Below are 10,843 nucleotides of genomic sequence, written 5' to 3' on the forward strand. Positions count from 1 at the left end.
GTTGCCTGAGATACAACCAGCATTTATTGGGTTATTTTGGAATGTCTGTCCACCTTCCATGCTCATACTTTGCACTGCTCTGCCTCAGAGCCCAGCAATGGAACTGTGTAAACACAACTTCTCGTGGTGCCTACACACATTCCCATATGTTTTTGGTATGGACATTGTGGGTCAGTGGAAGGTTAAATCAACTTCAGCTTGGCATTTACATCCAGGAGAGTCATAATATAGACAAGCGCCACCATGCAATAGTGCTTCGGTTTAGGAGATGAAGAAGAAAAAGGATTGAAAGGAAAAGATACATGAAGTTCTGTGGGGGTTTTCCTTGAGGGATTTTCAGTGCAACTGTGACCCCGAGGTCAAGCATCCATGTCATTTCCCCCTTGTTTTTCATTGAAGGACCACAAAGCAGGGAGTATCTTTGCTCTGAGATTTATTGCACAAGTATCCTACCGGTAACCTGAATAACTTCTGCTTCACCAGATTCTGGTTATTCTGAATGCCCTCATCTGTTTTGCCCTGGGTTTTTCAAATAGTTTCTTGTTTTGAACAATATATCAGGAGGACAACTGGACTTGCTATCTTTTCTTTTGTTACAGGACAGTTTAGAATCTGGTAGAGTCAGCCTACTCAGTCTAACCATTAGGCAGAGGGGGACAATTGCACCAGGCAGCAATTTTTAGAGAATCTCAGTGACATTGTGTTTCACATGCATTTGGGTGTCAAGGTGGCTTGGGCTAAATCTGGAATGTATACTTTGTTAACAGAATACAAGGCTCCCATATACCGTATGTGTTGTGCTGAGTGCCTTTCCCCTATATATATCCTCCCATTCTGGCCCCTACTTCTGGGGTGTACAAAGGAAATGCAAACAACTGTCTTGCCATATTAATGGTTATGTGGCAGCTCATCACTGGCACAATGCTGTATTTTGTTTTTCACATAGAAATCAAATTGGTGGCATCATTTGAACTAGTAGACTTCCTTTCCTGTGAACATTGTAATTCCACTCATCATCTTAAAGATATTCAAAGCTGGTACTTCACGTCCTTTAAAAGAAAGGAAGTTAATTGATACCTTTGTCCTTTTCTCTTATCCTTTCCTCCCATTGCCAATTTTCAGTCCTAGGTCACCAAGGCATTCCTATGAGGAAGAAGAAGGCAATCTCATGGAAGCAGAAGCCAAGCTAGGGCAGATTCACCTGGATCAGGAGACTCCCATCTTCATCCGGTTTGCACCTGGGCCTTCGAACTTCCTCAAGTTTTCCTCTGGTTCCATCTCACAAGATCAGCTTGAGGCAGAAGCAGAGCTGGATCAGCAGCAAAAGCTTAACGAAGATGTGGGTATCAGAGAAGAGAATCAGGATGTCGGAGAGGAGCTCCAAGATGTTGAAGAGGAGCCACACCATGTCGCAGAAGAGAATCAGCATGAAGAAGAAGAAAAATTGCAAGAGGTCAGATGTATTCTGTTTTCATATGTCTACAAATTAGGAGGCTAAAACTGAAATGGAGGCAACAGGACCCAAGGGAAATGAGCAATATAAGGACATAAAGATAGACAAAAATCTGCTTGGAAACTTTTGTTGGCCCTCAGTGTCTTGTAGCTGTACACACTACTGCTATTGTCACTGCAAGCCATGGGGATGGGATGAGGTCAAATATGAAGTTCAAAATTACCTTGAGAGAATGGGAAACTCATTTGAATCTGACAAAATTAATTTCAACAGACACAAATGCAAAGTTATGCATTGAGGCAAAAAAATAAAATAAAAATGAAATTCACAGATATAGGATGGGGGAATATCTGGTTAGGCAGCAGGCCATGTGGAAAGGGTCCAAGGAGTGCAGTTGACTACAACTGTTGTTGAATCAGCAGCATGATGTGCCTGCCAAAAAAAGAGAGAGGCCAATAGGCTGCAATAATAGAACTGTAATATTGAAATCCTGGGAAATTCTGCGCTAGTCAGAGGTCATCTATCTGGAGCACCGTGTCCAGTTCTGCACTTGGAGAAGGGAGTAGGGCAACTGGAAGAGCAGAGAAGGTAGTCGGGGTATGGAAAACAACTCTTAGAGGAAATGTTGCACAAGCTCTCTTTGCTAAATCGCCACCAATTCTTTCTCTTCAGGAGAAGAAGAGGAGGAGGAATGAGGAGGAAGAGGCACCAGAAAAACGGCAACGAACTCCAAGCACTTCCAGCCAAGAGGAAGAGTCTCAGCCTCCTTCAAGCCCTACAGTAAAGGTATGCATTATGCTCTTTAGGTAGGAGGACACTGATAAACAAAGGTTGGGTCTCCCCCCACCCCCAAGCTCCCACCCCCAACCATTTGGGGAACTATACAATGACCTAGAACAGAAGGGTACAGAACTGCAGATCAGGGGGGGGGGAAGGCAATCGTTACACACTTTTTTCTTCTCTTTTCCCAGCCTTAGCTTGGCATTTTGGGGTGGAAGCAGGAAAGTTTTATCTATCTTCTAGACCACTGACTAAGCTGATGTCTTGTCATTTCTTATTTAGATCACTGAAAGAACTGAATCCCTGAACCGCTCCATACAGAAAAGGTAACTGCCATCCGAGGACTGAATATTCTTAAGTTGTGCAATGCTGGTACTGTTTTTCACTTGGTTAAAGGCAGCTATGCTGAAAGCATTTCATTTTACTCACTTCCCATGTTACATGCTGCCTTTCAGAACAAAGTCATCCCAAGGTAACTTCTATAAAGAGTAAAATAAAAATATAAAAAAACAGCCTAATTATATTTGCAAAATTAAAAACAGCAGTTTGAAATAATATAAAACCCAAGCTGTTAAAAGTAGATTGAAGTAAGTACAACAAATTAAGGTCCCTTTAAAAGCTAATAAATACGGGGATGGTGGGGCAGTAGTCTATATTATTGATATCTGTAGATCAAACTTCCCAGGCATATTGGGCCACCACTGAAAAAGCCTCATCAGAAGTGCCCACAAATCTAATTAATCTTGACATTTGGCCTGCATGCAGGATCTCTGAGGGTGATCTTTAAGCCTAGGCAGGTACAAGTGGGTGCTGCGGGGTCCTTCACAACACCTGGCCCCAAATCATCTATTCTTCTTGATACTGAGGGCAAAGAATTGGGCTGTATATCTCTTTCTTGGGCATAACACTTAAAACTTCCTCAGACTTGTGCTTCTTTATTCAGACAAAGAACTGAAACTTGGTTAGATATTTAGCCAAAAAGACTAGCCACAAACCAGGATGTGCAACTAAAGTTTGTGCTAGGCAAGGTTAAATACTGGTATGGTTCACATACCATGCTAAGCTAAATCATGTGCAGGTTCCTAGGCAGGAGATTGTGGCCACTTTGCTCTTGGTAGTTCTGCTCCTGCACTGAGCAGGTTAGTCTGGGTCATTCCGACCCAGACTAACCACGGGCTGTATCCAAGATTTGTCCTATCATTTATGGCTTGTCTGTGAGATCTATACTACAAGGAGAAACAAAAGCATTCTGGAGGAGCAGAACAGCCTTGATCTCCTCTCTAGGAACTCACACATTTGCACTAAAGCAGAGTTTGGCTTGGTATGATGTGTGAGCCAGGCCACTGTTTACCATGAAAAACCATGGTTAAACTTTGGTTCAGGCAATCTCCCCAGACTTTCTGCTTGCACAATGACAATTAGGTATTACTGGTGTCTCCTTGATACAAGTCCTCTGCAGGGGCAGAACTTATTAAGCAAGCTAAACCATGATTTCCTTGAATTCTCAGGATCTTAATCCAGGGTTACTGCAACAAATCATGGTTAAGTATTTTCTTCAATTAGTTCTTATTGTATTCCAAAAATCACTGGCAAGTGGGAAGATGGCGCTATGAACATGTTGGGCTGGATTAGCTTTGAAATCCCCATGTTTGCAAGAAATCCTGTTTCCATTGGCCTCTTCTGTTCTCCTTCCAGTAACAGTGTGAAGAAGACACAGCCACCTCTTCCAGTTTCAAAGATTGATGACAAACTTGAGCAGTACACTCATGCCATTGAGGTAAGGTGAAGCTCCTTGACTATGTTAATGAAGTTGTCCAAAACTGTGCTGAGGGTGCAGGCTGGTTTCCTTCCGCTCCTGATTGAGTTAGGGAATGTGTCAATTGCTTTGAAGAACCTGCCTTGATTGACTCTAAATGGATGGCAAGCTGGCAAGGTACTTCTGCTGTTGCACATACAGTGGTACCTCGGTTTGCGACCGCAATCCGTTCCGCGGAGGCATTTGCTTGTTTTCTGTGGCAAGCAAAGTCCTATGTGTGATGCTGTGCATGTGCTACCAGCTTGGTGTAGGCTAGGAATCAGCATGTGCAGGTGCTTCCTCTGCCCTCCTATCCAGTTATCACAAGCGTGGGTTGTGGCTGACTTCTGTTGGGCCTAATGAGATGCTTTCTTGTTACAAGGCTCTGTTGCGCCTCTGCTGTAGGATGGAAAACCTGGAGTGCATGAGATGATGTAGAATTACATCAACCCTCCTGCAGCCAAGCTGGTGCCATATGTATTGCTCTGCTTTCCTTTGGACCACAAAGTCTGAGCAGCCCAGGACCTCCATACATACTGCTCAGCCTTGCACCCTGGGGAGGTTACTTTGGTGCTACTAACATAGCAGCTTGACTTCACCCCTGGTGGTGCACTCCATTGTCTTTTGAGACAGACAACACCAACCCTAACCATTGGCCATGGAAACTGAGATCGCCTATTCCTGCCCTGCTGGCTACAGATTTTCCACCCTTGTCTTATCAGCTATGGTATAGTTTGGCTGGCTGGTTTGGGTGTTTGTTTTTTCATTATGTGAGTGAGTCTCTGAAATGAAGGCAGTGTCTGCACTAGAGGTGTTTAGGAGCTGCCCTGCCCCCTGCCTGCCTGTCCTGCCATCAGCAGCAGCTCTGTTGGCACAAAGTGGTTGTGCATTGCAATTCCTGTCTTTGAGAGGAACACATCCACCTTCCATTAGAGCTTACTTAAGCAGGAGCATCACTGTGGTGCAGATTCTGCCTCATGTACCTGGAGATGGGAGTCAATTGAATGTGTTTAGAAAGAGCCCTATAGACACATGATTGTAAAAGAGGTGAATTGGTTCAGAGCAAGAAGCTCCTTCAGATTTACCTATGTCCCTTCCAGACGTCCATCAAGTCTCCGAAGCCAGTGCGTCAGCTTTCCATTGACCTTCCTTCCACTAGTGCTGCAGTGGCCAGCACGAAAAACCTCTGGGAGACGGGGGAAGTGGCTCAAACTTCTGTGAAGGCAACCCCCTGTAAGGTAGGGCTTCTGTTGTGCATTGTGTTTCAAGAGCCTACTGTTGGAAAAGGCTGATGCTGTTATAGAAAAAATGAAAATGCACCTTATTGCAGGAAGCATTTACATGGACATGTTTTAATGTGCAAAAATGCACTCAAATCAAATGGGGTCAGAATATAGGGCTCCCATACTGATACATTGCATAAAAGTTCTGTCGTTCTTGTAAAGCCTCTTGCATGGAGGTGGCTGTGGTAAATGTTGATACCTAGGTTGTTATACAGGCTCCCAGTATGCTTCTGAGCACAATTCAAAGTGTTGGTGCTGACCTTTAAAGCCCAAAATGGCTTTGGCCCAGTGTACCTGAAGGAGCGTCTCCACCCCCATCATTCAGCACAGACAGAAGTCCAGCTCCGAGGGCCTTCTGGCAGTTCCCTCACTGCAAGAAGTGAAATTATGGGGAACCAGGCAGAGGGCCTTCTCGGTAGTGGTGCCCGCCCTGTGGAATGCCCTCCCGCCAGATGTGAAACTAGTAAGCAACTACACAACTTTAAGAAGACATCTGAAGGCATCCCTGTATCAGGAAATGTTTAATGTTTGACATTTGCTGTGTTTTTATTATGCTGGAAGCTGCCCAGATTGTCTGGGGCAACACAGTCAAATGGGGGGGGGGGTATAAATAAAAGTACCATCATCATTATCAAATGAGCTGGAAGAAAAGGAGATCAAAATCTTACCACTGTGTCCATGCTTTTTCTAGGACATTGTGGCTGGAGACATTGTGAATAAGAGAAGCCTGTGGGAGCAGAAAGAGAGCCCAAGGACAGATGAAAATGCCAAGGTGAGAGATCCTCTTGTTTTTGGAGATACTCGGGGTTTAAACTGGTGAAGAGAATCTTGGTTGCAACCTGGAGCCTGTGTGGTTGCTCCTTTGGAAAGGCATTGCTTATTCATATGGTGCTATAGTAAATGTTGTGTGAAATTTGCTTTTAATATTGCTTCTTGCAAATGTCTCAACAGCATGAAAGGGCTCTGGTAGGGAAGCACTCTGGAATAATCACCTATAAATGAAAATGGGTATGGCGTCTTTAACACTTTGGGGTCGCTAACTGTTCAAGTGCTCTTTCGGGGCTCTTGCTTAGCACTCCTTTTTGACATGAGCTCCCCTGTGGCAGGGTGGCCATGTGTGTACAGTTTCACTTCTCCTATAACTTGCTCCGCTACAATAAAAAAAAAACCTTACTCCCTCCTTGGGTGTGAAAGGAGAAGGGTAATAACTGGATCAAAGTTAGACCATTTTAAAAATACTGAAAGTTGGATAACCACGCAAAACACTTGGAAAGCAGGTGACGTGGGAAGAGGAGTAGGTACTTGAGCCTCTGAACTTTCTTCCATTTCCTCCCCTCACATTTAGCTTCCTCACAAGCTTCCTGGCAAGAAGTACAAGTACGTGGCAACAGGGCACGGCCAATACAAAAAGGTCTTGATAGAAGATGGGGCAACAGAAAAATAGCCTGCTTTGGCACCAAAACACACAGGTAGGTACAATGGGCCACACAACAGATTAACTCCTAGTGATTTTTTTCTCAGTGCTTGAAAGACTACCTTGCATGCAATACTTTAGTAATCTTCACATAATTTACCGTTGCCATATTACAGGTGGCGGGTGAAGCAGAACAATGGGGGGGGTTGTAGGGAACCCCTTTATACTTCAAACTCATTCGCTTTACTGGTTCTCATCCAATCTGAAACTGACTTGTGTACACACAGCTGCTTGCGTACCATTCTTAAGTGACTCTGCCTTGAGCCTAAGTGACATCCTCTCTTCTGCATGTAGGGAGAAGGATTTCTCTGGTAGCAGTGGAAAGCCTTATGTCTCTCTGACAGCCATGCCATGGCATTTATTTAGTCATGAAAGACAGCACTTACTTTTTTCCCATAGAAACACTTTATTCAATCTATATATACAAAGGTAATTAAAAAATAAAGCCTTGATTCAGGTAGCTGGGTTTTGCAGGAACTGCATCTAGAAGGTACAGACAATGCAAAGCTGTGGAAGGAAATCTTTAAAAAGTTTCCATAGGAGTCTTGTGAAGGATTGTAGTGTGAACTATAGGCTCAGAAAAAGCCCCACAGTGGCACCATCTTAACAAATTACTTTCCCCCTTCTTACTGTCCCACCTGACACTTCTGTTTCCAAATATGCCTGCTTCCTTTTTTCTTAACACCTTTCTGTGTTCCATGTTAACACTTTACTTTTCTGTGTTCCTGATATGCCTACGTACCGTACTTTCTTGGTTCAAAATCCCCTTGCGTCTAAACTATCGTTGGAGAAAGAGCATTTATGAAGACTGACTCAAACTGAAATTTGACTTTCACATCCACTTTTAAAGGACAGCTGATAGGCAAGACAGCTCAGAACCTATTTATCGGTTTTGTGCATTTCCCTTTACATCTGAAAGACCTCATAGTTCTCCAAAGCTTGGCTTATTTCCTGGTTCTGTAATAAAGCACACAATGCCTTCTGATCCTTCTCTTTACTCATGCATTAAAGCACCTTTCCTTAAAGGTGGCTGTAGGAATTTTGGGTCCCACAGCCCAAAATTAAAATGCAGGAAGCTTTCACCTATGGGCCATATTATGTTTTAAGAGCAGGATGACTCAATATGAACACTGCTCATGTTAGTGGAGCCACTAATTGGGAAGGAAAACAGATGTTGGCTCTGCAACCGGGTGAGGAGGAAAGGGCCCTTCATGCTTGTTGCAGAATCCTTACTCTTAAAGGCCGCTGAAAATAGGAGGTGACCAGAATGTGGCTGGAATCACCAACTTTTGGCATACTGAGGCTCTTCCAAGGATCATTCTCCCTGTGCAAAGGATTGAACATTACAGCTATGTTTTTGCATATGGCAGGGGAGAACTAAGCTAGCTAACCCTTTGTTCTTAAAAAAAGAAAAGAAAAATGCAAGTGCCCTTGTTCCATCACTATATCTTATCCATCGTCCTTTTTACTCTTGGCAACATTCCCTATTGGCAACATTCCCTATTGCCCTCTTGGGCAGGCAAAGTAGAAGTGCATTTCAATCCTACTAATAAAGACCTATTGAATCTTCCCTAAGAAGAGATTCCAAAACATTTGCTTGTTGCCAGAGCTATCTTTCAAAGCCTTATCTGCATATGATGCTCAGCAATATATAAACTGTATCCAACACTTTGTATTTTTCAAAATGCAGTTGTGGAGGGGCCCATGCTATTTTGGGGTTGAAAATTCTTCTGTCTCCTAATCTACTTTTTGCTTTACAGGGAAAAAGATATGGGTGCCTATACTGTATCTATTGTGGGGCAAAGGTGGCATAAGCGGAAATAATTAATAAGCCACCTCCTTCCTCCTCCTCGTCTTCTGCCTTTAGATTGCAGCTTCTGTGGTAGCATTGTTTAATATATTTTTTAAAGACGTGTTGGGGACAAGTTACACATGACTGGATTTAAACGTTTTGGCCTTTGTTTGCTGCCACTGAAAAGCAGAACATTAGATGACTGCACTCTATGATAAAGCACAAGAAACTGTAGAGGAGCTGCAGAATATTAGAAATCACTATTCACTTCACACTTTTCAGAACCATTAGTGCAAAAACAAAAGCTTAAGGGTGCAACTGTGTGGATATAAAATGGCAATAAAACTCAGCACCTCATCTTTTAGGCAACTATCCTAGCAAACCTGAGCATGGAGCACCCCTGGAAGGAGTTGGGCCTTATAGTTCCCTTTACACTTAAGAGAATTCAGGCAGCTGACTCCTCTGAGCTCTCTTGCAAATTCCATGTGAAATGCTTAAATGGCTACACTTGCACTGGGAAGAACACTCTCCTTAGATAGTGCCTGCATTGGCGATGCTGCTGTGGTAAGCTTGCGATTTGCTGTGGCAGCAATACGTCAACTGAATGGCAGCATTAAGCAGTGTGATGGGCCCTTGTGGAAACTATGGGGAATTTGTTTTGCATGGTACAAGTGTGGGGGTGGGTAGAATATGCCCCGCCACAAAAGCTCTGAGGCTGAAGCACAAGGTCATCCCAAAACAGATTGCCCCAAGTATTCTTCTAGAACTGCTTTAAAATAGCATACAAAAGCTCTAAAGGTAGTATGGGAACTGCAAAAAAAGAAGCATGAGTGAGGGCAAGGAAGAGCAATCTGTGTTCCTGATGATGCTCCCAGTCCAAAGGGACACATTAGCATCCTAGTGTCCAGAACCAACTCTAGATCATTCACTGCTGAAATGCAAACAAAACTCCAAACCAATAACTATGTATAGTCTTTCGAGCAGATACTGCAATAAGCAACTCGCTTGATTCTCGGTGCAAACAATCCACTCCCAATCCGTGATTGTGTGCTCATGTGAGGAATTGGGTGCTACGTGGATCCTAAAGAGGTTGGGACAAGGTGTCATGCACACCAGTGGTAGAAATTGCTGTATACTTTTTCCACGTGTGTAGACATGTGGCAAAGGACAGTTTGGCTGTGCTTTGGGGCAGAGGAACGTGGCTGCAAGTTGGCCTTAAGTGTGAATCAGCAGCAGTGCACTTGGATTGTGGAGGACTTCAGCCTACCATCTTCTCAAGGTTGCTTTCAGTACTTGCATCCTGCAAATACTGTATCTGTAGCAAAAGTGACCAGAAGTGCCTTTAATGCCAGGGTGGGCTTGCTTGCTTGTAGTCATGTATGAGTTGCATGACTCCCTGGCTGGTTTCTGTGCTGCATCTATAGCCATATTCTCTCGGTAAACATGTAAATGCAAAAGTGGAAGCAGCCCTAGAGTGAGCTGGTTAAGATCTATTGGAGGAAGATGTACACAGCTAAAGTCCTTCTGTGACCTTGTACAGTGGGCTTACTGCTAGCTTAGTAGTGCTGTCCTGGAAATAAATCATGGAAGTTGGCAGCCGATGCCCTTTTACTTGCCTGGCTGCCCAGGTATAGAAACGATAACTTTTGTCACAAATCTCCCTAACCTGGTTATCAAGGCAATGAGAAAACTGCCAGTGACTTTTTACAAGCTAGGCTCAGTATGGTGAGATGACAGAGTATTGTTATTATTTATTCCTGTAGTATATAACTTATTTTGCCTCATACTGTGCCACTTCCTAGTGGACGAGGATCTTGACATGGTCATCTTATGTCTCGGCTAACACCACAAATGGATCTATTGCAATGCGTTTTGCATGGCATCACCCTTGAAGGGTGTGTAGAACCTGCAGCTGCTGTGGAATATGCCCCTGATCACTTCTGGGGCTCAGGGAAGATACTACAGGCCAGTTCTTGTGGGATCTACACCGCCTGCCTGTGTGGATGCAGTTCATTGTGCTGGTTCTGACCTGGGAACCTCTGACTGCCTTGGATCCTTGGGTCCCTTAAGGAGACCCTCTTTATATGAACTTGCCAGAGCCATTAGGATCTGCAAAGGGAGGCTGTTGAGATCAGTGGTTGAGAGGCTGAATCTATGAATGGGCAGAGCAGAGCACAATTCCAGGTGATGGAATTATGAAATGGAGCCTCTGAGGAGGGCTGCCAGGCAACATCATTCTGTGTACCAGTCCTTTGTAATCTCCAGG

General features: G+C 43.9%; 1 protein-coding gene across 2 annotated transcripts in view; it reads left to right on the forward strand.

Moving 5' to 3' along the window:
* The window catches only part of LSP1 (lymphocyte specific protein 1), a 77,611-nt gene that overhangs the window by 58,105 nt on the left and 8,663 nt on the right, over window positions 1–10,843 (forward strand). For both annotated transcript variants that reach the window (XM_035121504.3, XM_035121511.3), the window contains exons 4-10: window positions 1,123–1,453; window positions 2,126–2,239; window positions 2,516–2,559; window positions 3,929–4,010; window positions 5,129–5,266; window positions 6,003–6,083; window positions 6,657–6,780. In XM_035121504.3, coding sequence (XP_034977395.1) covers window positions 1,123–1,453; window positions 2,126–2,239; window positions 2,516–2,559; window positions 3,929–4,010; window positions 5,129–5,266; window positions 6,003–6,083; window positions 6,657–6,755 — 889 coding nt within the window. In that variant the 3' untranslated portion in view covers window positions 6,756–6,780. The remainder of the gene's footprint in view (window positions 1–1,122; window positions 1,454–2,125; window positions 2,240–2,515; window positions 2,560–3,928; window positions 4,011–5,128; window positions 5,267–6,002; window positions 6,084–6,656; window positions 6,781–10,843) is intronic.

This window comes from Zootoca vivipara, chromosome 1 (genome assembly GCF_965207765.1).
Source record: "Zootoca vivipara chromosome 1, rZooViv2.hap1.1, whole genome shotgun sequence".
Classification (NCBI taxonomy): domain Eukaryota; kingdom Metazoa; phylum Chordata; class Lepidosauria; order Squamata; family Lacertidae; genus Zootoca; species Zootoca vivipara.